The 27,874-nt window shown below is 38.8% G+C and overlaps 1 protein-coding gene across 5 annotated transcripts in view; it reads left to right on the top strand.

The window, feature by feature from the left end:
* The window catches only part of ATP6V1H (ATPase H+ transporting V1 subunit H), a 134,559-nt gene that overhangs the window by 65,596 nt on the left and 41,089 nt on the right, over positions 1–27,874 (top strand). For all 5 annotated transcript variants that reach the window (XR_002007114.3, XM_004047006.4, XM_063709287.1 and 2 more), the window contains 2 exons: positions 12,474–12,652; positions 14,903–15,028. Coding sequence is in view for 4 of the 5 variants with exons in the window: in XM_004047006.4 (XP_004047054.3) it covers positions 12,474–12,652; positions 14,903–15,028 (305 nt within the window). In the remaining variant the exon portion in view is untranslated. The remainder of the gene's footprint in view (positions 1–12,473; positions 12,653–14,902; positions 15,029–27,874) is intronic.

Consider the following 27,874-nt stretch of genomic DNA (forward strand, 5'->3'; position numbering starts at 1 on the left):
GAGGCTGAGAAGGGTACCAGGGTAGGAGGGGATAAAGTGAGATTGGTTAATGGGTACAAAAATACAGTTATATAGAAGAAATAAGACCTAATGTTGTACAATTCAGTAGGTTGATAGTAAACAGTAATCTACTGTATATTTCAGAATAGCTAGAAGATAATAATTCAAATGTTCCTAATGTTGTACAATTCAGTAGGTTGATAGTAAACAGTAATCTACTGTATATTTCAGAATAGCTAGAAGATAATAATTCAAATGTTCCCAACATAAAGAAAAGATAAATGTTTAAAGTGGTGGGCATCCCAAATACCTTGATTTGATAATTATAGATTATATATGATTGTATCAAAATGTCACAAGTACTCCCCAAATAGGTCCATCTGTTATATATTAATAAATTTTTTAAAATTATCATAACATTTCTTTGGGGTCTTTAACTGTTTGTTTTTGCACTATTTTATTTCTTAGAGGTGATTTTGGAGTCACAATACACATCCTTTCTATTGTACTACCTTATGTAAAATGTAAGCCTTGTAGTCTTCTATGCTACAGTTGTCATATTACTGTATTTACATGTTATAAGCCCTACAATACAGGGTTTTGTGCTTTAAGCAGTCTCATGTATATTATGGAAGTAAAGAGGGAAAAACAGTGTTTTATATTTATCCAGGTATATATTAATATGATATCTGCAGTTCTTTTTTCTTTTCTGGACACTCAGCTTTCCACTTATGGTATCACTTTCCTTTAGCTGCAGAATTTTCTTTAGCCCAGGGATCAGCAAACTTTGGAAGCCTATGGGCCAAATGTGGTCCACCTGTTTTTATCAATAAAGCTTTATTGGAACACTGCTTTGCTCATTTGTTTATGTTTTTTAATGACTGCTTTTGCAGCATAGTAGTAGAATTGTGCAGTTGTGACAGAGACTGCAAAGCCTAAAATATTTGCTCTTCGCCCTTTTACAGAAAATGTTAGCCAATCCCTGCTTTCGGATATCTTCCAGTGTATGTCTGCTGGTGACTGATTATCTCAGTTTATTATAAAAAATGATTTTATTTTACCTTTATTCTGGAAGGATATTTTTGCTGGATATAGTTCTGTTTTTTTTTCTTTTGATACTTTCAAGATATCGTTCCACTTCTGACCTCTCTCCTTTATTTTTCTCTCTCTTTTTTTAATGCTCTCTCTCAGCAGAGTCATCTCCATCGTTTCTGATGAGAAGTCAGCTTTCCTTTGTATTTTTGTTTCCCTGTACATAATGTGTTATCTTTTTCTGGTTGCTTTGAAAATTTTACTATATTTGGTTTTCTGAAGATTGACTTTGATGTGTCTGGATTTAGTTTTATTTGTATCTACATTTCCTAGTATTTACTGAAGTTACAGATTTGTAGAGTTGTATCTTTTGTTAAAGATGGAAAATTTTGGCCATTATATTTTCAGGTATACATTTGCACCTTTTTACTTATCCTTGCCTTCTGGCATTCTAAGTCCACTTATGTTAGACCTTTTGATATTGCACTGCAAGTCACTGAGCCTTTGTTCACTTTGTTTGTGGGAGGGAAGAAACAGTATTTTTTTCTACCTGTCTCTGAAATTGAATAATTTCTATTGCTCTGTCTTCATGTTCACTGACTCCTTTGTCATCTCCAGTCCACTTTTGAGCTCATTTGTAAATTCTAAAATTTCAAATGATCTTTGTTTTTATTTCTAGGATTTCCATTTGGGAATTTAGTTTCTGTGTCTCCACTGAACTTTCTTTTTTTGCTTTTTTATTGGTACCGTTTTTTTCTTTGGTCATAGTCGTAATGTTTACTTTAAATCTTTTTCTGCAAACTCCAACATCTAATTCATCTCAGGGTTGGTATTTCTTGACTGACTTTTCTCTTGAGTGTTGGTCACATTTTCCTGTTTCTTCATATGCTTATTAATTTGGGAGTGTATTCTGAATGTTGTAAATGATACATCCTAGAACTGGCTTCTGTTATGTTTCTCCACAGGACATTGAGGTTGTTTAGCAGGCAGTTAACTTGGCTGGGCTCCAGCTCCAAGCTCTCTCTTCCTGTGGGGAGAAGCAGCTTAAATCTTTTTTCAGTTCTTTTAGATGTAGCTGGGCGGCTGGGAGTCTGTCCTTGTTGAGAGGTGACAGCGTGCTGGCAGTCCTCACAGCCCTCGCTTGCTCTCGGCGCCTCCTCTGCCTGGGCTCCTACTTTGGCGGCACTTGAGGAGCCCTTCAGCCCACCGCTGCACTGTGGGAGCCCCTTTCTCGGCTGGCCAAGGCCAGAGCCCACTCCCTCAGCTTGCAGGGAGGTGTGGAGGGAGAGGCACGAGCGGGAACTAGGGCTGTGTGCGGCGCTTGTGGGCCAGCTGGAGTTCCGGGTGGGCGTGGGCTTGGCGGGCCCCAAACTCGGAGCAGCCGGCCGACCCTGCTGGCCCCGGGCAAAGAGGGACTTAGCACCCGGGCCAGCGGCTGCGGAGGGTGTACTGGGTCCCCCAGCGGTGCCAGCTCACCGGCGCTGCACTCGATTTCTTGCCGGGCCTTAGCTGCCTTCCTGCGGGGCAAGCCTCGGGACTGCAGCCTGCCATGCCTGAGCCTTCCCCGCCTCCGTGGGTTCCTGTGCAGCCTGAGCCTCCCCGATGAGCACTGCCCCCTGCTCCACAGCGCCCAGTCCCATCGACCGCCGAAGGGCTGAGGAGTGCGAGCGCATGGTGCAGGACTGGCAGGCAGCTCCACCTGCAGCCCCAGTGCGGGACCCACTGGGTGAAGCCAGCTGGGCTCCTGAGTTTGGTGGGGACCTGGAGAGTCTTTATGTCTAGTTCAGGGATTGTAAACACACCAATCAGCACCCTGTGTCTAGCTCCGGGTTTGTGAGTGCACCAATCGACACTCTGTATCTAGCTGCTCTGGTGGGGCCTTGAAGAACCTTTATGTCTAGCTCAAGGTTTGTAAACACACCAATCAGCACCCTGTGTCTAGCTCAAGGTTTGTGAGTGCACCAGTCGACACTCTGTATCTAGCTGCTCTGGTGGGGCCTTGGAGAACCTGTGTGTTGAAACTCCGTATCTAACTAATCTGATGGGGACGTGGAGAACCTTTGTATCTAGCTCAGGGATTGTAAACCACCAATCAGCGCCCTGTCAAAACAGGCCACTCGGCTCTACCAATCAGCAGGATGTGGGTGGGGCCAGATAAGAGAATAAAAGCAGGCTGCCCGAGCCAGCATTGGCAACCCACTCGGGTCCCCTTCCGCACTGTGGAAGCTTTGTTCTTTCGCTCTTTGCAATAAATCTTGCTACTGCTCACTCTTTGGGTCCACACTGCTTTTATGAGCTGTAACACTTACTGCAAAGGTCTGCAGCTTCACTCCTGAGCCAGCGAGACCACGAACCTACTGGGAGGAACGAACAACTCCAGATGCGTTGCCTTAAGAGCTGTAACACTCACGGTGAAGGTCTGCAGCTTTACTCCTGAGCTAGCGAGACCATGAACCCACCAGAAGGAAGAAACTCTGAACACATCTGAACATCAGAAGGAACAAACTCCGGACATGCCGCCTTCAAGAACTGTAACACTCACCGCGAGGGTCCGTGGCTTCATTCTTGAAGTCAGTGAGACCAAGAACCCACCAATTGCGGACACACTTGCATTGCATAGGTCATTGGTCAGCTAGAGATTTGGGCAGAGTTCATATGCAGAATTTGGGGCTTCTTTATGTTTCTCTCTGATTTCTCCTCTCACTTTCTAGCTGCTATAGTCACTCTGAACTGTCCTCTGTCTCCTTAGGTCATTGAGGCTGTGGTTTCCGTCTGAGTTTTACCTGAATTTTTCTGAGTGGGGCATATCTTCAGGAGGAGAGCCATATGTAAAAGTAGAAATTTTCCTAGTGCCATTCCTTTTTTTTTTTTTTTCATATCTAGACTCCATTCTAGTTTCTGCTACCTTTTGTTTCTTCAGGTAATCTTTTATATTTCATCCAGATTTTATAGTTGGTTTCTATGGAAGGGTTGATCTGATAGAAGCCACTTTATCATTCCTGGAAATGGGGTCTCTGGAATATATTTTAAAATTGAACCAGTAAATGTACACTTTGTTCACAATGTTTTACATGAAAGGATAAAACAGTAACATGATAGAAATTCAGAAGTAACCTGATGAAAATATCACAGAATCGTAGTTTTTTTTTCTTTTTTTTTTTTTTCTTTTATTATTACACTTTAAGTTTTAGGGTACATGTGCACATTGTGCAGGTTAGTTACATATGTATACGTGTGCCATGCTGGTGCCCTGCACCAACTCGTCATCTAGCATTAGGTATATCTCCTAATGCTATCCCTCCCCCCTCCCCCCACCCCACAACAGTCCCCAGAGTGTGATGTTCCCCTTCCTGTGTCCATATGATCTCATTGTTCAATTCCCACCTATGAGTGAGAATATGCGGTGTTTGGTTTTTTGTTCTTGCGATAGTTTACTGAGAATGATGATTTCCAATTTCATCCATGTCCCTACAAAGGACATGAACTCATCCTTTTTTATGGCTGCATAGTATTCCATAGTATATATGTGCCACATTTTCTTAATCCAGTCTATCATTGTTGGACATTTGGGTTGGTTCCAAGTCTTTGCTATTGTGAATAGTGCCACAATAAACATACGTGTGCATGTGTCTTTATAACAGCATGATTTATAATCCTTTGGGTATATACCCAGTAATGGGATGGCTGGGTCAAATGGTATTTCTAGTTCTAGATCCCTGAGGAATCGCCACACTGACTTCCACAATGGTTGAACTAGTTTACAGTCCCACCAACAGTGTAGAAGTGTTCCTATTTTTCCACATCCTCTCCAGCACCTGTTGTTTCCTGACTTTTTAATGATTGCCATTCTGACTGGTGTGAGATGGTATCTCATTGTGGTTTTGATTTGCATTTCTCTGATGGCCAGTGAAGATGAGCATTTTTTCATGTGTTTTTTGGCTGCATAAATGTCTTCTTTTGAGAAGTGTCTGTTCATGTCCTTTGCCCACTTTTTGATGGGGTTGTTTGTTTTTTTCTTGTAAATTTGTTTGAGTTCATTGTAGATTCTGGATATTAGCCCTTTGTCAGATGAGTAGGTTGCAAAAATGTTCTCCCATTTTGTAGGTTGCCTGTTCACTCTGATGGTAGTTTCTTTTGCTGTACAGAAGCTCTTTAGTTTAATTAGATCCCATTTGTCAATTTTGTCCTTTGTTGCCATTGCTTTTGGTGTTTTAGACATGAAGTCCTTGCCCATGCCTATGTCCTGAATGGTATTGCCTAGGTTTTCTTCTAGGGTTTTTGTGGTTTTAGGTCTAACATTTAAGTCTTTAATCCATCTTGAATTGATTTTTTGTATAAGGTGTAAGGAAGGGATCCAGTTTCAGCTTTCTACATATGGCTAGCCAGTTTTCCCAGCACCATTTATTAAATAGGGAATCCTTTCCCCATTGCTTGTTTTTCTCAGGTTTGTCAAAGATCAGATAGTTGTAGATATGCGGCGTTATTTCTGAGGGCTCTGTTCTGTTCCGTTGAGCTATATCTCTGTTTTGGTACCAGTACCATGCTGTTTTGGTTACTGTAGCCTTGTAGTATAGTTTGAAGTCGGGTAGTGTGATGCCTCCAGCTTTGCTCTTTTGGCTTAGGCTTGACTTGGCAATGCGGGCTCTTTTTTGGTTCCATATGAACTTTAAAGTAGTTTTTTCCAATTCTGTGAAGAAAGTCATTGGTAGCTTGATGGGGATGGCATTGAATCTGTAAATTACCTTGGGCAGTATGGCCATTTTCACGATACTGATTCTTCCTACCCATGAGCATGGAATGTTCTTCCATTTGTTTGTATCCTCTTTTATTTCATTGAGCAGTGGTTTGTAGTTCTCCTTGAAGAGGTCCTTCACATCCCTTGTAAGGTGGATTCCAAGGTATTTTATTCTCTTTGAAACAATTGTGAATGGGAGTTCACTCATGATTTGGCTCTCTGTCTGTTGTTGGTGTATAAGAATGCTTGTGATTTTTGTACATTGATTTTGTATGCTGAGACTTTGCTGAAGTTGCTTATCAGCTTAAGAAGATTTTGGGCTGAGACAATGGGGTTTTCTAGATATACAATCATGTCATCTGCAAACAGGGACAATTTGACTTCCTCTTTTCCTAATTGAATACCCTTTATTTCCTTCTCCTGCCTAATTGCCCTGGCCAGAACTTCCAACACTATGTTGAATAGGAGTGGTGAAAGAGGGCATCCGTGTCTTGTGCCAGTTTTCAAAGGGAATTCTTCCAGTTTTTGCCCATTCAGTATGATATTGGCTGTGGGTTTGTCATAGATAGCTCTTATTATTTTGAAATACATCCCATCAATACCTAATTTATTGAGAGTTTTTAGCATGAAGGGTTGTTGAATTTTGTCAAAGGCCTTTTCTGCATCTATTGAGATAATCATGTGGTTTTTGTCTTTGGCTCTGTTTATATGCTGGATTACATTTATTGAGTTGCATATATTGAACCAGCCTTGCATCCCAGGGATGAAGCCCACTTGATCATGGTGGATAAGCTTTTTGATGTGCTGCTGGATTCTGTTTGCCAGTATTTTATTGAGGATTTTTGCATCAATTTGCATCAAGGATATTGGTCTAAAATTCTGTTTTTTTGTTGTGTCTCTGCCCGGCTTTGGTATCAGAATGATGCTGGCCTCATAAAATGAGTTAGGGAGGATTCCCTCTTTTTCTATTGATTGGAATAGTTTCAGAAGGAATGGTACCAGTTCCTCCTTGTACCTCTGGTAGAATTCGGCTGTGAATCCATCTGGTCCTGGACTCTTTTTGGTTGGTAAGCTATTGATTATTGCCACAATTTCAGATCCTGTTATTGGTCTATTCAGAGATTCAACCTCTTCCTGGTTTAGTCTTGGAAGAGTGTATGTGTCGAGGAATTTATCCATTTCTTTTAGATTTTCTAGTTTATTTGCGTAGAGGTGTTTATAGTATTCTCTGATGGTAGTTTGTATTTCTGTGGGATCAGTGGTGATATCCCCTTTATCATTTTTTATTGCATCTATTTGATTCTTCTCTCTTTTTTTCTTTATTAGTCTTGCTAGTGGTCTATTTTGTTGATCCTTTCAAAAAACCAGCTCCTGGATTCATTAATTGTTTGAAGGGTTTTTTGTGTCTCTATTTCCTTCAGTTCTGCTCTGATTTTAGTTATTTCTTGCCTTCTGCTAGCTTTTCAATGTGTTTGCTCTTGCTTTTCTAGTTCTTTTAATTGTGATGTTAGGGTGTCAATTTTGGATCTTTCCTGCTTTCTCTTGTGGGCATTCAGTGCTATAAATTTCCCTCTACACACTGCTTTGAATGAGTCCCAGGGATTCTGGTATGTTGTGTCTTTGTTCTCATTGGTTTCAAAGAACATCTTTATTTCTGCCTTCATTTCGTTATGTACCCAGTAGTCATTCAGGAGCAGGTTGTTCAGTTTCCATGTAGTTGAGCGGTTTTGAGTGAGATTCTTAATCCTGAGTTCTAGTTTGATTGCACTGTGGTCTGAGAGATAGTTTGTTATAATTTCTGTTCTTTTACATTTGCTGAGGAGAGCTTTACTTCCAAGTATGTGGTCAATTTTGGAATAGGTGTGGTGTGGTGCTGAAAAAAATGTATATTCTGTTGATTTGTGGTGGAGAGTTCTGTAGATGTCTATTAGGTCCACTTAGTGCAGAGCTGAGTTCAATTCCTGGGTATTCTTTTTGACTTTCTGTCTCGTTGATCTGTCTAATGTTGACAGTGGGGTGTTAAAGTCTCCCAATATTAATGTGTGGGAGTCTAAGTCTCTTTGTAGGTCACTCAGGACTTGCTTTATGAATCTGGGTGCTCCTGTATTGGGTGCATATATATTTAGGATAGTTAGCTCTTCCTGTTGAATTGATCCCTTTACCATTATGTAATGGCCTTCTTTGTCTCTTTTGATTTTTATTGGTTTAAAGTCTGTTTTATCAGAGACTAGGATTGCAACCCCTGCCTTTTTTTGTTTTCCATTTGGTTGGTAGGTCTTCCTCCATCCTTTTATTTTGAGCCTATGTTTGTCTGTGCACTTGAGATGGGTTTCCTGAATACAGCACACTGATGGGTCTTGACTCTTTATCCAATTTGCCAGTCTGTGTCTTTTAATTGGAGCATTTAGTCCATTTACATTTAAAGTTAATATTGTTATGTGTGAATTTGATCCTGTTATTATGATGTTAGCTGGTGATTTTGCTCATTAGTTGATGCAGTTTCTTCCTAGTCTCGATGTTCTTTACATTTTGGCATGATTTTGCAGCAGCTGATACCAGTTGTTCCTTTCTATGTTTAGTGCTTCCTTCAGGAGCTCTTTTAGGGCAGGCCTGGTGGTGACAAAATCTCTCAGCATTTGCTTGTCTGTAAAGTATTTTATTTCTCCTTCACTTATGAAGCTTAGTTTGGCTGGATATGAAATTCTGGGTTGAAAATTCTTTTCTTTAAGAATGTTGAATATTGGCCCCCACTCTCTTCTGGCTTGTAGGGTTTCTGCTGAGAGATCCGCTGTTAGTCTGATGGGCTTCCCTTTGAGGGTAACCCGACCTTTCTTTCTGGCTGCCCTTAACATTTTTTCCTTCATTTCAACTTTGTTGAATCTGACAATTATGTGTCTTGGAGTTGCTCTTCTCAAGGAGTATCTTTGTGGTGTTCTCTGTATTTCCTGAATCTGAACGTTGGCCTGCCTTGCTAGATTGGGGAAGTTCTCCTGGATAATATCCTGCAGAGTGTTTTCCAACTTGGTTCCATTCTCCCCGTCACTTTCAGGTACACCAATCAGACGTAGATTTGGTCTTTTCACATAGTCCCATATTTCTTGGAGGCTTTGTTCATTTCTTTGTATTCTTTTTTCTCTAAACTTCCCTTCTCGCTTCATTTCATTCATTTCATCTTCCATCGCTGATACCCGTTCTTCCAGTTGATCGCATCGGCTCCTGAGGCTTCTGCATTCTTCATGTAGTTCTCGAGCCTTGGTTTTCAGCTCCATGAGCTCCTTTAAGCACTTCTCTGTATTGGTTATTCTAGTTATACATTCTTCTAAATTTTTTTCAAAGTTTTCAACTTCTTTGCCTTTGGTTTGAATGTTCTCCCGTAACTCAGAGTAATTTGATCGTCTGAAGCCTTCTTCTCTCCGCTCGTCAAAGTCATTCTCCGTCCAGCTTTGTTCCATCGCTGGTGAGGAGCTGCAGTCCTTTGGAGGAGGAGAGGCGCTCTGATTTTTAGAGTTTCCAGTTTTTCTGTTCTGTTTTTTCTCCATCTTTGTGGTTTTATCTACTTTTGGTCTTTGATGATGGTGATGTACAGATGGGTTTTTGGTGTGGATGTCCTTTCTGTTTGTTAGTTTTCCTTCTAACAGACAGGACCCTCAGCTGCAGGTCTGTTGGAGTACCCTGCCGTGTGAGGTGTCAGTGTGCCCCTGCTTGGGGGTGCCTCCCAGTTAGGCTGCTTGGGGGTCAGGGGTCAGGGACCCACTTGAGGAGGCAGTCTGCCCGTTCTCAGATCTCCAGCTGCGTACTGGGAGAACCACTGCTCTCTTCAAAGCTGTCAGACAGGGACATTTAAGTCTGCAGAGGTTACTGCTGTCTTTTTGTTTGTCTGTGCCCTGCCCCCAGAGGTGGAGCCTACAGAGGCAGGCAGGCCTCCTTGAGCTGTGGTGGGCTCCTGGCTGCTTTGTTTATTTAAGCAAGCCTGGGCAATGGCGGGCGCCCCTCCCCCAGCCTCCCTGCCACCTTGCAGTTTGATCTCAGTCGGCTGTGCTAGCAATCAGCGAGACTCTGTGGGCGTAGGACCCTCTGAGCCAGGTGCGGGATATAATCTTGTGGTGCGCCGTTTTTTAAGCCCTTTGGAAAAGCGCAGTATTCAGGTGGGAGTGACCCGATTTTCCAGGTGCTGTCCGTCACCCCTTTGTTTGACTAGGAAAGGGAACTCCCTGACCCCTTGTGCTTCCCGAGTGAGGCAATGCCTCACCCTGCTTCAGCTCGTGCATGATGCGTGCACCCACTGACCTACGCCCACTGTCTGGCACTCCCTAGTGAGATGAACCTGGTACCTCAGATGGAAATGCAGAAATCACCCGTCTTCTGAGTCGCTCACGCTGGGAGCTGTAGACCGGAGCTATTCCTATTCGGCCATCTTGGCTCCTCCCCACCGTAGTTTGGTTTTCTGACTTAAGATAACAGTTCAAACTGAACTGTCCTCTCTCTCTGAAATGAATACTTTCTACTTTAAATAGATGGATGCTTTGCTAAGTTTAATAGTCTCGAAGTTTACCAGGGTCACTTTGGTTCTTATGTTTTAGTTTTGTGTGTTTGTCTGCGAATTATAAACTCAGAATTCTATAGGCAACAAAAATATTCTTTAAACTTTTTGTCAACTTGACAGTGCTATGCCTTTGCATGGGCTTGGTGTTCACTGGACATCTTGTGTCTGAAAATTTCTCTGACATTGAATTTGGGAAACTTTCAGCCATTATTTCTTCAAATAAAATATCAGTCCCATTCTATTCCTCCTTTCCTTTTGGTATTCCAATTGCACATATGTTGGGCCATTTGATAATACGTAACAGATTACTGAGCCTCTATTCATTTTTTAAAAAAATCTTTTATCTTTTTATTCTTCTTCTTGGATAATTTTAACCTGTTTTCAAGTTCACTTACTCTTTTTCTGTTTTATCTCCACTTGGTTCTTAAGTCCATCAGCTGATTTTTTTATTTCAGAAATTGTAGTTTTACTTCTAGGATTTCTGTTTCTTTTTAAATAATTTATAAGTTTTTTGTTTGAAATTTTTCATGTATTGAAAGCATTTTATTTCATGGAAGATTTTTATAATAATTGCTTTGAAGTCTTTGTCTGTTCTAATATCTGGTTCATTCTGGAGCTGTATTCAGATAGGATTTGGGTCTCCTTTCTTGCTCTTTGTTTTCTGGGGCTCCCCCCAGCCTTACCCCTCAGTGTTCATGGTTTTCCAGCTTCACTTTTCTGGTTCCTCAGGCCAGAAAGAGTATTTTTGGCTTTTCTGTGGCTTCTTTGCCACTGTGCCTTAGCTTCAGGATAAAAATTGTAGTTACAGGAACGTACTTGTATTGTTCCTTGACTTCCCTACTGTATGTGAGTATGAACTTCATACCAGAGTCTGTCTGCTTCTATTGTTTTTTTAACTAGTTGCCTTTTCAGTCTGTTCAGGTTTTATAGTTGTTTTCTGCCAGAGAGAGGTTGGTTCAGTAGGTTCTTAAATCCATCATACCTGAGTGGACATTCATGTTTTAGTTTTGAAGTAATTTTAAAAGCAAATTAATTTAGTTATACTGTTGCTACTACTCTACTCATTATCTATTCATAATAAGGAGGATTGCAAGTAATTTCTGATATCTATAGATGTAAGCACTGAGTAGGAATATTAGGTTCACAAATATTTTATTATTGAATATCAACTCTGAGCCAAGCACTTGTGATAGAAAGAAAAATAAGGCAAACTACTCTCAGGGTACTTAAAATCTGGTAGCAACATAAAGGGAAGATTGGTGGGCATTGATTTCACTGACTTCCACATGCTAAGCTAAATCACTTTTTGCATTTGTTCAGCCTTATTATTAGGGATAGAACTTACTTGTAAAAAGAAAAAAAAAATTCAAGTTTTTTTACAATTGGAGTTAATTGTTACTGTTTTTTTGTTTGTTTTTTTTTTGTTTTTGCATTTGACAGGCTTTTTAAACTAGCTTGGTGAAAGCAGCTTTTTTTTAAAACAGAGGTCTGTCTTGTTGCTTCTTGTTCCAAGAGTTTAGCCTGGTCCTTACTCAGAAACATTGCTGAATTCCATGACAGCTTATTGTTATAAATTTGTGGATTATTTTGCCGTTTTCTTAAGTACTCTTAAAAATAGAAAATCCTAGAAGAGAACTCGGGAATTTGCCCGAATGTCGCAAAACTTTTCTGATAATTGTCCAAACAAGGGAGTTTTAAAAATTGTTGTCCCTTGTGCTTACAGGTTGATTAGAGATGGGGGAAAATGGTGACAGACTGGGAACTGGAGAACTTGGCTTGATTGCAAACTTGAAGAAACACTCTTTCTTAGTATTGTATGTGCTCTAGGTGGGCAACAAATGAGAGCTCACAGCCAGAGCAAGTCCATGAAAAAGGATTGTGGTGGATTTCACTGTAAACGTGTTCAGTGTTGTAGGGCTCATCTGAGTCAATAATTAAAGATGTTTAGTAATCCAGGAAATACAAAAATTATCAGAAGTAGGCTTCTGATATGGGACAGACACTCAGGAGCGAAGTAAGGATTTGAGATAGAGTCATCCACTTAAAGGTGGTAGTTAAACTTGAGAATAGGAGGAGGAGAGAGACTATAAAAGAAGGTGCAGAGGTCTGTGAACATCACATGACAAATTGTATAGTTTCTCACTATCACTTTGTCTAACCCAGAACTTTTTAGAAAAATCAACTGAAAGAGAAACTCGCCAAGAATATGCCCTGGCTATGATTCAGTGCAAAGTTCTGAAACAGTTGGAGAACTTGGAACAGCAGAAGTATGATGATGAAGATATCAGCGAAGATATCAAATTTCTTTTGGAAAAACTTGGAGAGAGTGTCCAGGACCTTAGGTGTGTTATTCTTTTTAATTCTCATGTGCTGGATCTGTTGGACTTTGTTTGACTTGCATAGCATTTTAAGAAAACCTGAATTTGTTGTCACCTATACAAATCAAGAGAGTTCACTAAAATACGTTAATGTCTCCTGTGAAGACATCATTCTGACATGGCAACAATTGGTCAGAACTGTGTGTTATCTCCTCTTATTTATGGAGATTCCCACTGTTCTCTGCTGTCTAAACTCTGACCGGCTTTACTCCCTCAGGCTGTGACTCCACCCTGGAGCTCCTCGAGTCTTCTCTTAGAGTCTTTTTAAGCAACAAAGGTAGTTTGTTAATTAGTGGAGGAGGTTTGCCTGTATATGGAGAAAGTATTTGTTTTCCTGCTTTTTGAAGGCCTTTTGGCTCATTTTTTAATATTAAAAATAATGTAAATAATGTATATACAGTAAAGAATTAGCCACTATGGAAGGGACTCCATGCCAGTCCCACCATCTTCACTGCCTCGCCTCACTCTCCCTCGGGTCTCTTGTGTTTGCTTCCAAAAAGCCTTCTAGCCCCTCTCTGCCTGCCCCCTACAACCCACAAATTGGGCTCTGCATATTCTTTTGGATCTTGTTCTTTTTCTGTTTCGTACATAATATCTTGATGATCTTTTCCATTAACACTCATATTCTTTGTTTTTAAATTACCACTGGCATGTTTTTAAAAGAGTTACTCTCTGGGAATAGATACTTCTCTGAGGTGGATTGGGGTTTGGAGTCAGGCTGATTCTTGGAATTGTTTGGCTACTTTTTCCCTGTGTGGCCTTGCACAAGTGTCTTGACTTTTTCAAGTCTGTTTTCCTTTTGGTAAAACAGTAATAAAAATGCTAACCTTGCACGATTTGTTGTGAGGTTCCGTCTGCCCTGCAAATGCCTTCAGCATAGTATGTCCTCCAGAAATGTATTTACCAGATGATTCATTACAGCCACACTCCCAAGGCCCAAAGATTTCCCAGAGATGGGAGGTGTTATCTGTATCAGTGGTTTGTAATGGATTTTGTAGAGGAAGAAAAATGATTTTTATTATTCTAGATTTTCAAATATTTCAAATGTGGATACATTGATTATAATAGGCAGGCCAGGAATAGGCTTCACAGCTATACATTCTGTTCCTATGTTTATTAAAAACTGATGACTGGTTCTCCGTAATAATCATTTAAGGCCTGTTTTTGTAAGAAACAAGATTAGTGATAGCTTTCTAAATGATTTAATCAATTTTAGCTAATTATTATTGATTTTTTATCTTGAATTTGGTAATTTGAAGAATACTATTTACATAAAGCTAACAGGGTGATGGGTGCAGCTAAAAGAGGCTTTTCTCTGTTTTTGCTGTTACAGGATTAGGATATGAATATTAAAAATACTTGTTTACTTCTTATACTAACTGGCCCTACATTAAAGTATTTTACTACTTTATTCAAATGGTACCCTCTGATCAACTTATCTAGTATATCCTGGTTATACCGAATTACTAGTAGTATTTGAATTGTTACATCTTTTATAAATTTTTACTTCAGAGAAAGTCCAAGTATGTTCTGACTGTGTTTGTCTACTGGCTAACCACATTAAACATTTTCCTACTGTAAAGTTTGGAATAATCAAGTTACTCTCCAGTGAATGGTTTTTAAATTAAGGTGAATTGCAGTTGGTTATATGTACAGAGGCTTTTGTATTTAGTCTGTAATGGATTAATTCAATTATGTCTACACTCTTTGTAATCACGTTGTAAAATATTGTGCCAATAAGTGTGATTTTGTTTTTGTGATGTATTATTACAGTTTATGATATTTATAGTATAATATGAGTTTATTATGTTAAAGTACTATGCTTTTACATAACATATTATTTTGCCTGTTGGTCTGGGAAATACAGTATTTCAAGTGTCATGGTAGAAATTCTGATAGATTATCAATTTTTTTGCTTATACACATTCATATATATATTGGAGTAAGGATTTTGAAAGCAAGTGCTGATTTTTATCTCTCATACCCAGCATTCAAATTTGACAGGAGGGTTGGACCTTACTACACTGAATAAAATTTCACATGATTTATTAAAGATTATTTAAACTGTTTAAAGTTCGTTTGGTAGTAGTTTGTTAATGTACAAAGGATGGTCAGTCTTTGTAATTAAATAATAAGTGAAGACATTTTATTTTGCTTAATTTTGGAGTACTGTCAGATTCTTATAAACCTTGAATTCTTTGAACATTTTTATAGTTCATTTGATGAATACAGTTCAGAACTTAAATCTGGAAGGTTGGAATGGAGTCCTGTGCACAAATCTGAGAAATTTTGGAGAGAGAATGCCGTGAGGTTAAATGAGAAGAATTATGAACTCTTGAAGTAAGTTTTTTGTTCTACTTTACACTCTTAATATCTGTTGTCCCAAATCCTCACCAACACTCGTTTTTGTCACTCTAAATTTTAGATATTCTATGGTTTTAATTTGTATTTTCTTGCTGACTAATGTGGTTGAATGCCTTTTCATATCCTTTTGACCATCTGGACATCTTTTCTTGGAGAAGTGCCTGTTCAAGTCTATTTTCTTTCCTTCTACAGGAGTTCTATATGTATTCTGAACATGAAGTTGTTGTCTCATATATATATTTTCATCACAGCCATTTTGTCCCCACTCTGTTGCATGCCATTTTACTTTTTAATGGTGTCTTGATGAAGAGATGCTCTAAATTTTGATGTAGGTCAATTCATCAGTCTTTCCCTGTATGGCTAGTGCTTTTCTGTGTCCTGGTTAAGAAGTTTTTGCCTACTCAAGGTCATGAAGATGTCTTTATATGATATCTCCTAGAAGCTTTATTGTTTAACTTCTTATATTTAGATACCCAGTCCATCTGGAATTGATTTTTGGGTAAGGGATAAAGTAGGAAACAGGATTTATTTTTTTCTTTCCATAGATATCTAATTGAACCAGCTCCATTTATTGAAAACACTTCCCCCAGTGCTCTCCAGGTTTACCTTTGTCATAATAAGATGACTAATATGTGTAGGTTTCTTTCTTTTTTTAGTGAGATATAATTTATATAGCATACAATTCATCTGTTTAAACCATAGAATTCAGTGGTTTTTAGTATATTCAGATATTTGTACCCATTGACAAAATCAGTTTGGAACATTTTCATTGCTTCAAAAAGAAACCCCGTATCCTTTGGCCATCACCTCTCTATCCACCCATCTACCTAGCCCTAAGCAACCACCAATACCTCGATTTGCCTGTTACAGAAATTTCATGTAAATGGAATCATATAATAGATTTTTTTTGTGACTGGCTTCTTTCATGTACTGTAATGTGTTCAGGGTTCATCCATGTTGTGGAATTTATCACTACTTCATTCCTTTTTATGGTTGAATGATTTTCCATTATGTGGATAAGACCACATTTTATTTATTCACTCATCAGTTCATGGACTTTTGGGTTGTTTCTACCTTTTGGTTATTATAAATATTGCCAATAATACTTGTGGTATGAGTTGTTGTGTGGGCATATGTTTTTATTTGTCTTGCTGTTAGATACTTGGGTGTGAAATTGCAGAGTCATATGTTAACTCTGTGATTAACTATTTGAGGAACTGCCAGACTGTTTTCCAAAGTGGCTACACAATTTTCTATTCCCACCAACAGTGAATGAGGGTTCTGATATCTCCACATCTTTGCCAACATTTATTATGACCTTTTTGATTCTAGCCACTCACACTGAGTGAGTGTGCAGTGATACCTCATTGTGGTGTCTATTTGTATTTCCTGATGGCTGATAATGTCAAGCATCTTTTCATGTGCTTATTGGCCATTTGTATATCTACTTTGGAGAAATGTCTGTTCAGATGCTTGGCTCATTTTTTAGTTGGATTGTCTTTTTATTACTTAGTTGTAGGGGTTCTTCATATATTCTGGATACAGGTCCAAGATCAGATATGTGATTTGCAAATATTTTGTCTCATTTTGTGGGTTATCTTATCACTTTCTTGATAGTGTCCTTTGAAGCACAAAAGTTTTAAAATTTCGATCAAGTCTAATTTATTGTTTCCTTAGTTTTTCATGCTTTTGGTGTGTTGCCAGAACTGAGTTACTCCCATGTTTTCACAATATTTTTATAGATTTAGTTCTTACATTTGGGTTCTTGATCCATTTTGAGTTAATTTTTGTATATGGTATGAAGTAAGGTTCCAACTTCTTTCTTTTGCATGTGGCTATCCAGTTGTCCTAAGTACTATTTGTTGAAAAGATTATTCTTTACCTATTGAATTATCTTGGCATCCTTGTGGAAAATCAGTTGACTATAGACATGGGTTTATTTCTGAACTCTCTGTTGGTCAGTAAGATTACTGTGATAGCAGTACCACACTGTTTTGATTGCTGTTGCTTTATAGTCAGTTTGGAAAACAGGAAGTATGACTCTTCTACCTTTTTTCTTCTTATAAAAAAAAAGAGTGTATCTTTATTTAATGAGTCTCTAATTGGTAGATATTTTAAATTGTTACTAGAGTTTGCTGTCACACACAGTGTGAGAATTACTAATATATACTTTACTACAACTTTTAAAATAGACTTTAATTTTTAGAACAATTTTAGGTTCACAGAAAAATTGAGCAAAAATTAGAGTGGTTTCATATGCTACCTCTACCTCCACCAACACACAGTTTCCTGTTTCTAACATCCTGTTTTTAGCATTAGTGTGGTACATTTGTTACAATTGATGAACTAATATTGATGTGTTATTATTAACTAAAGTTCATACATAGTTTGCATTAGGATTCTTTTGGGGAACCTGCCCCGAAAATCACGTAGGTTCTTTTCTATTTTCCTAAGCATCAGCTGGCTTGAGAAATAAAGGGACAGAGTACAAAAGAGAGAAATTTTAAAGCTGGGCATCCGGGGAAGACATCACATGTTGGTAGGATCCGTGATGCCCCACAAGTCACAAAAACCGGCAAGTTTTTATTAGGGAGTTTCAAAAGGGGAGGGAGTGTGCGAATAGGTGTGGGTGACAGACATCAAGTTCTTAACAGGGTAATAGAATATCACAAGGCCAGTGGAAGCAGGGCGAGATCACAGGACCACAGGACTGAGGCGAAATTAAAATTGCTAATGAAGTTTAGGGCACCATTGTCATTGATAACATCTTATCAGGAGACAGGGTTTTGAGATCAACCGGTCTGACCAAAATTTATTAGGCGGGAATTTCCTCTTCCTAATAAGCCTGGGAGCGTTATGGGAGACTGGAGTTTATTTTACCTCTGCAGTCTCAACGGTAAGAGACAGGTACACCCTGGGGGGGCCAGTTCAGAGACCTACTGCTAGGTGCGCATTCTCTTTCTCAGGGATATCCCATGCTGAGAAAAAGAATTCAGCGATATTTCTCCCATTTGCTTTTGAAAGAGGAAAAATATGGCTCTGTTCTGCCCGGCTCACCGGTGGTCAGAGTTTAAGGTTATCTCTCTTATTCCCTGAACAATTGCTATTATCCTGTTCTTTTTTCAGGGTGCCCACATTTCATATTGCTCAAACACACATGCTGTACAATTTGTGTAGTTAACGCAGTTATTACAGGGTCCTGAGACGATATACATCCTCCTCAACTGACAGGATTAAGAGATTAAATTAAAGACAGGCATAGGAAATCACAAGGGTATTGATTGGGGAAGTGATAAGTGTCCATGAAATCTTTACAATTTATGTTTAGAAATTGCAGTAAAGACAGGCATAAGAAATTACAAAAGTATTAATTTGGGGAACTAATAAATGTCCATAAAATCTTCCCAATCCATGTTCTTCTGCCATGGCTTCAGCCGGTCCCTCCGTTCGGGGTCCCTGACTTCCCGCAACAGGATTCACTCTTTGTATTGTGTAGTTTCCTCATTATGAACTTTTCAACTTTGTGTATAGCTCTGTGGGTTTTGACAAGACTATCTTTGCTCCAATGAATTGCCCTTGCTCTGTTGTCAAAAGATCAGTTGACTGTATTTGTGTGGGTCTATTTCTGGGCTCTCTGTTCTGTTTCAGCGATCTATTTGTCTATTCTTTTACCAATACCACATTCTTTTGAGTACTGTGGCTTTATAGTAAATCTTGAAGTTGGTAGTGTCAGTCCTCTGACTTTGTTGTTCTTTAATATTGTGCTGGCCATTCTGAGTCTTTTGCTTTTCCATAACTTTAGAATATATGGAAACAAACATTAGTTTGTCAGTATCTACAAAATAACTTGCCAGGATTTTGATTGGGATTGCATTGAATCTGTAAATCAAGTTGGGAACAGTTGATATCTTGACAGTATAGAGTCTTTCTACTTGTGAACGTGGAATATCTGTTTATTTGTTTCAATTTTCTTTGATTTCTTTCATTTGGCTTTTGTTTTCCTCTTACAGATCTTGCACATATTTTGTTACATTTATACCTAAGTATTTCTCTTTCTTTCTTTTTTTTTTTTTGGTGCTAATGCTGATGGTCTTGTGTGTGTGTGTGTGTGTGTGTTGTTGTTGTTGTTGTTGTTGTTGTTGTTGTCCACCACCCTCCCCCCCGCCTTTTTTTTTTTTTTTTTGAGACAGAGTCTCACTCTGTTGTCCAGGCTGGAGTGCAATAGTGCAATCTCAGCTTACTGCAGCTTCCGCCTCCCGGGTGCAAGATTCTCCAGCCTCAGCCTCCTAAGTAGCTGGGATTACAGGCGCGCACCACCACGCCCAGCTCATTTTTGTATTTTTGGTACAGACGGGGTTTCACCATGTTGGCCAGGCCGGTCTCTAACTCCTGACCTCGTGATCTGCCCACCTCAGCCTCCCAAAGTCCTGGGATTACAGGCGGGAGCCACCGTGCCTGGCCTTCCCCCACCTTTTTAAGAGGCAGGATCTAGCTCTGTCACCCAGATTGGAGTGAAGTGGTGCGATCATAGCTAACTGTAACATCAAACTTCTGGGCTCAAGAGATCCTCCCATCTCAGCCTCTTGAGCAGCTAGGACTACAGGCACATACCACCATGCCCGGCTATTTTGTTTTTGTTAAATTTTTGTGGAGATGGGATGTCACTCTGTTGCACAGGTTGGTCTTGAACTCCTGGCCTCACAGCAGTCCTCCCATCTCTGCCTTCCAAAATGCTAGGATTATAGGCATGAGCCACCATGCTTGGCCTAGTGCTGTGTTTTTAATTTGAAATTCCAGTTGTTCAGAGATAGTGTATGGGAAAACAACTGACTCATAGATGTACCTTGTATCCTGCGACTTTGCTGTAATTATTTATTTCCTTTTTTGTCTTATTACACTTAATGATACTTCCAATATGATGGTGAATAGAGTGATGAGAGGGTACATCCTTGCCTTGCTTCTGATCTTAGGGAGGAAAGCATCTAGTTTCTCATTATTCAGTATGATATTAACTATAGATTTTTTTTTTGCACATCATCTTTATCTGATAAAGTTGAGAATGTTTCCCTCTATTCCTAATTTGCTGAGAGTTTTTATCATGAATGGATGTTAAATTTGTCAAATAATTTTCCTGACTCTATTGATATGATTTTTCTTTTTTAGCCTGTTGATGTGATGGGCTACATTAATTGATTCTCAAATATTACGCTAGCCTTGCATACCCGGACTCAATCCTGTTTGGTCATAGTTTATAATTCGTTTTATATGTTATTAGATTTGATTTGCCAATATTTTTGTTGAGGATTTTTGCATCTATGTTCATGAGAGATAGTGCTCTGTAAATTTCCCTTTCTTGTGATGTCTTTTTCTGATTTGGGTATTATGGTAATGTTGGTCTCATAGAATGAGTTAAGAGGTGTTCCCTCTGCTTCTTTTTCTGGAAGAGACTGTAGAGAATTGGTATTGTTTCCTTCTTAAATGTTTGACATAATTTACCAGTGAGAACATGTGGGCCTGTTGCTTTCTGTTTTGTAAGGTTATTAATTACTCATTTCTTTAATAGATATAGGCCTATTCAGATTATCCACTTCTCCTTAGGTGAGCACTGTGAAGGCCACCTCACTTCCATAAGACTGGACTCCTTGGGGTTTTTATTTCTCTAGCTAGTTCTTGTTAAATCTTTAGCAATTAGTCAGTTACCCTTTAAGTGTTTCTACCAGTTGATAGATCCAACAGCAGTTTCTGCTGCCAATAAGCTTTGATTTTCTGTCACCCATCTCTCTAGCTTCCAGGGAGATGGTTTGTCCTGGGACCTCAGTTCTCTGATGGATCCTGATGGATCTAAGAAGACTTGTTTTGTTCAGCATTTTTTTTTTCCTGCTGTGAGGATTGGAGTGATGATTTCCAAGCTCTTTACATGCTGTACCAGAAACTGGAAGTCTGCTCTTTTGTTTCCAAGATGATTTTGGCTATCTGGGTCCCTTAACATTTTATATGAATTTTAGAATCACCTTGTTAAAATCTACAAAGAACCCAGTTTGGACTAATAGGGATTCTGTTGAAGCTGTAAATCAGTTTGAGGAGTATTTGGTATTCAGATCCATGAACCTGGGATGTTTTCTGATTTGTTTAGATCATATTTAATTTCTTTCAACAGTGTTTTGTAGATTTCAGAATATAAGTTTTGCATGTCTTTTGTTAAATTTATTTCTAAATATTTTGTCCTTTTGATGCTATTGTAAATGAAGTTGTTTTCTTCTTTTTCAATTATTTATTGCAAGTTTATAGAAAAGCAATTGAGTTTTGTAGATTGAACTTATAAAACCTTTGTCTTTATTGGATTCCTTTGCATCTTCTGCCTGCTGTTGGCCCTTGAAAATGCAGGAATTAGGGATGCCGACCCTCCTTCCCCACAGTCAAAAACCCATGTATAACTTTTAGCTTCCCCAAAACTTAACTACTAATAACTTCCTGTTGACTAGAAGCCTCACTGATAACAAACAGTTGATTAACACATATTTTGAATGTTACATGTATTATATACTGTATTCTTACAATAAAGTAAACTAGAGAAAAAATGTTATGAAGAAAATCATAAGAAAGAGAAGATATATTTACTGTCCATTAAGTGGAAGTGGATCATTGTAGAGGTCTTCATCCTCCTTGTCGTCATGTTGAGTAAGCTGAGAAAGAGAAGATGTTGATGTTGCTGTTTCAGGGGTGGCAGAGGTGTAAGAAAATCCATGTGTAAGTGGACCTGTGCAGTTCAGATTTGTGCTGTTCAATGGTCAACTGTACAAGATTATGTCATCTGTGAATAGAGAGTTTTACTTCTCACTTTTTCAATCTGAGTGCCATTTATTTCTGTTTTTTGCCCAGTTGCCCTGGTTAGAACCTCTCCTATGCAAATGTGTTTATGAATTCTTTGTTCTATTCCATCATCTATTTGTCTATTCTTACTCCAATACTATGTTATATTAATTGCTGTTCATTATTTTCTGTCTTGGTGTCTGATAGTATGAGCATGAGCATGCCTGTTCTTCCAAGGTGTCTTGGTGCTTTCTGGACTCCTGCATTTCTGTATGCATTTTAGAATCAGCTTGTCAAACAAATGGTTTGATGGGTATTTCGATTGGGATTGAAGCCATAGTTTATTCTAGGGGGAATTGATATTATTTTAATTTGGAAGGAGGGTCCTCCAATCCATGAACATGGTAGTATATCCCTTCATTCATGTAGGATTTCCTTTGGATAATGTTACGCTCTTGTCTTTCATTAAATTTATTGCTTTGTGTGTGATTTTTTTTTTTTAGTGTTCCTATAGATCTTGTATTACAGTTTTTCACCTTCTACTTCAACTTCAGTGGAACTTTTTGTGATGATAGAAGTAGTTTATATCTGTGCTGCTCAGTACAATAGTTTGTCACTAAAGAGCACTGGAAATGTTCTTGGTAGCTGAGAAACTAAATTTTTATCAATTTAACTTTAAAACAAACCACATGTGGCTAATGGTTGTCATATGAGGCAGCAAAGTTTGAGTCTGGTATCTAAAAATACCGGTATAAATAGTTCTGTGTTGTAAATCAGATTGCTCCTTGGCTTACCTCCCTGCCAGCTTGGTATTTGGTTTTCTCATGTTTAACATTTGTTCTTCTGACTTTCCGCTTCAATATTTTATTGTTTTTGTTTCACTTCCCATTTTGTCCTTCCTTATAGATTTATACTTTTAAGAAATCCTCTTATTGTCATTTAAATGAAGCATCCAGATGGAGCATTTTTAGGCCTACCTATCTCTGTTGTTTAGACTCCATTTTCTGTGTATTACTGAAAATAATACATTATTCTCATTTAAACAAAATGGCAAATCAAAGTGAGTGGTTGATGTCAGCAAGACTGACAGAATAGGAAGTGGGAAGGAGTGGATTAGTTTTTCACTGTTACCTTATGACTTTGAGTTTTAACAACAGAAAGAGCTTGGAGTTTTTTTTTAAATCTAGTGTTTAGAAAACTTGAATATAGTGGAGGGGAATGTTTTACAAGTTATTACAAAAGCATTATGTATATCTTTATTATGATACTCTTAAAGAGACTTTTGAAAAGGGTACTTTCTATTTTCTGGTGTTAGGTTTTAATTTTTGTGGCTTCTTCAGATTACTCCCTTTACCTTTGTATGACACTGTGATTTTTCTGAATAACCAGGAACAATGGTATATGGTATTTTTCTTTTCTTTTTTTTTGAGACGGAGTCTCGCTCTGTTGCCCAGGCTGGAGTGCAGTGGCGCGATCTCGGCTCACTGCAAGCTCCGCCTCCTGGGTTCACGCCATTCTCCTGCCTCAGTCTCCCAAGTACCTGGGACTACAGGTGCCCGCCACCATGCCCAGCTAATATTTTCTATTTTTTAGTAGAGACAGGGTTTCACCGTGTTAGCCAGGATGGTTTCGATCTCCTGACCTCGTGATCTGCCCACCTCGGCCTCCCAAAGTGCTGGGATTATAGGCGTGAGCCACCGCGCCTGGCCGGTATATGGTATTTTTCTTTTATGTTTATATGATAATGAGAAATTTGAAATTATTGTTTGTTTGTCTTTAGTTTTTATTCTTGTTAATGGAGAAACCAAACTCTGTGAAATATTTTAAAGAGGTTTCTTCTGAGCCAATATGAGTGACCACCATCTTGGGAAAAACAGTCTTAAGGAGCCCTGAGAAAGTGTAGCTGATTTCTGTTTTACATTAATGGTGGCCAGTTGTGCCTAAACTCCGAAAGGGAAGGGGTATTGTGAGTTTTGTCTGATCCCTCTTCCCATCATAGCCTGAAACTCAGTTTTTGAGGTTTCTCTCGGGTCCCCTTGGCCCAGAAGGGAGTCTGTTCTGTAAGTGGGGTTGTTACCAGTTGTGAATCTGTATGGGTCTGCAGCAACGTGATCCTTGCCTCCTTGGAGGAAATAATTCTGCTGAGGGGCAGAAATAGGTTTAAGGCAGAGTGAGAGACCAGGGCAAATTTTAGAGCAGAAGTGAAGGCTTATTAAAAAAGTTTTAGAACAGGAATGTAAGGAAATAAAGTACACTTGGAAGAGGGCCAAGTGGATGACTTGGGAGATCCAAGTGCCCTGTTCTGCCCTTGACTTGGGGTTTTATACATTGGCATGGTTCCGGGGTTTCCATTTCTCTTCCCTCGATGTTTCCCTTGGGCTGGGCTGTCATGTTCAGTGTCCTGCCAGCACTTGGGAGGGGCCACATTCACAGTATGTTTACTGAAGTTGTGTGCATGCTCACTTGAGGCATTTTTCCCTTATCAGTTGAGCATTCCTAGAGGAAGGTCATATACCAGTTAAACTCTGCCACTTTGCACCTTACTGTGCATGCTTGAGCCTGCCCACCCCACTCTTGAGATATTATTGGGAAGCTGCTTATCACCAGCTTCAGGTGTTTTCTATCTGTTGGGAGACTGTCTTTCCCTGGCACCAGCTGCAACCAATTATTATCTTAGAGCAGCAGCTTAACAACCCGCTGACTTGATGGTCACCTGACATTCTTTACATTCTTATAAATTATCTGCATGAGATGAATGACAGGTACTAGTGCTGCCCAGTAAGATAGATCTGGATGAAATCTTTATTTGATTCTGCTGTTTAAAAAGCATCATGCATACTGGTCTTCCTTTTATCTGTGGATAACCACACTTACGTCAGGTAATTCCAGACTTAGCAAGTATAAAAGTTAATTTTTCCCTCTCACTTTTGAAGTATACAGAAAATACCTTGTAGCTTGTATGTTAGTAGTTTTGAAATAAATATATATTTTGAGTAAGAAAATATTCTGAAATATAAGAAGCCATGGAGATAGAAGAAAAGCAAAAGCTGAGAGAGAAAACAAGTTTCTAAAACTGAGGGAAAACATTGTGAAAGAGAATGAACATATTTGTTGAATGATCAATTAGAATAATGTAAATTCTAATTTGATTTGAACAGATGCTTTTCAAGATTACATTTCTAGCTAATGTCGAGGCAGAATTCACATTTGGTCTAACTACAGAGCTGTGGTGTGTTGCTGCCTGGATCCATTGGACTATTTGATAGAATCATGGGTTGTGGTTAACGTGGCAATAGAGGTTTGGATTGTGATTGATGAATCTATTGTTGACTTAACTGTATTCATAGACATCTTGGAGGGAGTTCTCTCATTGCATACCATAAAATGTCTTTTTTTGAACCTGTTCTTTTGAAGAACATTTTAATTGACGATTTGACACAGAAATAGCATGCTCAGCAGGTTTACAGCTAATAATACAAAGCTGTTTTCATTGTTGCTGAAGATATTCAGCGGACTTAATGGTCCTGAAGGGTAACAATTAAAATCGTGTCCACATTTTGCAGATTTGACTAGAAAGTCTGTAATTCCTTCCAGTTCTAACATTATCTGACTCTAAGGCTGTGCTTCTCAAATGTTAATGGAGATCTTGTTAAAATGCAGATTCTAATTCAGTAGTCCTAGATTAGGGTCTGTGATCAGCATTTCTAAGTAACCAGGTGATGCCCATGCTGCTGGTGTGTACACCGTATTTTGGGTATCAGGGTCTGAGCCATATGGAGAATGGCTTAAGTCACTGAGAATAGTTTAAGGCAGGGATTGGCAACGTGATTTGGGAAGACCCAGGTGGTAAATATTTTAGACTTTTTGAACCATTTTGTTTCTGTCCCAAATTACTCAACTCTGCCATTGCAGTGCCAGCTATGGACACCAAGTAAACTAATGAGCCTGGCTGTGTTCCAGTAAAACATTTACAAAAACAGATGGCATCTGGGTTTGGACTTGAGCTGTTATTTTCTGACTTCTGGTTTGATGTATTCAGAATGTCATTCTTAAATAACAAAATTCAGAAAATAAGATTAAATACAGAGATTGTTCAAGCTCAAAGCTACCTGGGAGCATAGATTCAACTTGCCTTGAATATGCACTCCAATTAGTAGCAGTTACAAGTGGGCTTTTAAGGGAAAAAGAAGAGGCACTACCTAAGTCGTTTGCCAAGAATTTACATTAAAATGACATAAACTGTTGATTAGCTGTACATTGATCTTTGTATCACAAATTCCAGGAACACGAGGGTAATGAGTGGGATAGTTAGGGACAAAATGCCTTTAAATAATTGCCCTTGGACCCACACTCTTGTTTCTGGGTGTGAAAAATTTTATATATTTCACATAGCTCTGACGACTCTGAGCTATTTTTCTTTTCTTGAGAACAAATGTTATATTTTAAATAATTTTTGTTAATGCAATTTGCTTATAATTTCATAAAATTTCTTAATATTTAAATTATTGAAATAAAAACATAGAAGTAATTTTTTGAAATTATCAAAATGTTTCAGTTGAATTAAATTTAATGTAATTTTAGAATAATTTGCAAGTTAGCCTTTTAAAAACACACATAGTTTGAAATGTTAAAAATATAAATAGATATATGTAAAACTGAGTATGCCTTGTTTCATCTTGAAGGCAGAGAGAACTAAAGTGGAAAGGTTTCTTCACTGCTCTTCAATCTCAGACTCTTCCTGAGGAGGAACTAGGGTCAGCAGGCCATAGTCTCTTCCGGTGCCTAGACATACCTTACCTACATCTTTATATACCTTTACTTATACATGTTATCAGACTAAATGTATTAATTTGTGACCTGTCATTTTTACTTCCTATGGCTTGAAGTCATTTAACATGACTGTCTTAATACATATTACAGTGGCAGGTGGTGATTAGTACTATGAAGAACAGTGGAGTAGGAAAGGAGAATGGTGGGGAGAGTACTGCCTTAGGGTAATCGTGGGCTCTTATACAAGAGATGACATTTGAGCTGAAAACTTTATATTGTCTCTCAGTGTACTAGTGGGTTCAGTTGGCTAATTTGTTAAAGTTTGTGTGTATCTATTTCTGAGTTGCTGCGGTATTAGAAAGAGTTGTTTTTATATATTGGTCTTTTACCAAACCATTTAAAAAACATTCATTCTGACTGGTTATCACAGTTACACTCTGCTTTTAGAATGAATTGAGAAGTTTTCCATCTATTTCTAGTTCTTCGAGCATTAAAATAACAGAGGAGCAACCTATTCCTTGAATGATCTCTGCTTGCACACATGAGGAAGGTAGTCCTTTCCAAGCCCCTTGGATTCTGAGCAGCACCATCTCCCTCCCCTTTCACTCCCAAGGGCACATGCACATCTTGGGTAGCTGCACCCACCCTCAGTGGTCCTTGAGGAGGGTAGCAGAAGCCGGGGCAGGGGGAGCCTTCTTTGCTGCTGGTTCCTGGCTCCTGTTCTCAGAAGTACCCGTCAGGCTCCAGTGACAATTTACTTTATGTGGTTGTATTGGAGAAAGTACCAGAAGGGCAAGGTGACAGGATGGTGGATTTGGGCTGCCATCTTTTCTCTTGCTGTTATGGACTTCACTGTTTGGAAAGTATATGTTCCACTCTTCTGTTAGAATTGGGGCAAGAGAGAGGAGAAGACGTGTGCTTAGTGCTCAGTCCACCCTCTTATCATCGAGCACTGAAAGTCACTTGTCCTAGTAATACCAGTAGGTCCTAGGGTTTATAAATGGCTTATGAAAATATATATAATTGGAAAAGATCTATTGGTAGTTTTGTGTTAAAATAACTTTTATTCATGTTCTAGTTTTCTTGAGGGGGGAGTCCCTGATATTTTGGAAACTGCATGGTGCACATTGTGAATCTGAAAGAAACTTGTTATATATGTATGAAGGTTTGAAGATTTGAAAACTGCAAACTTATGTCTAATAGTGAAATCCTTCGAAGAATATGAATATATTAATAAATGTC

Source organism: Gorilla gorilla, chromosome 7 (genome assembly GCF_029281585.2).
Source record: "Gorilla gorilla gorilla isolate KB3781 chromosome 7, NHGRI_mGorGor1-v2.1_pri, whole genome shotgun sequence".
In the NCBI taxonomy this organism is placed as follows: Eukaryota; Metazoa; Chordata; class Mammalia; order Primates; family Hominidae; genus Gorilla; species Gorilla gorilla.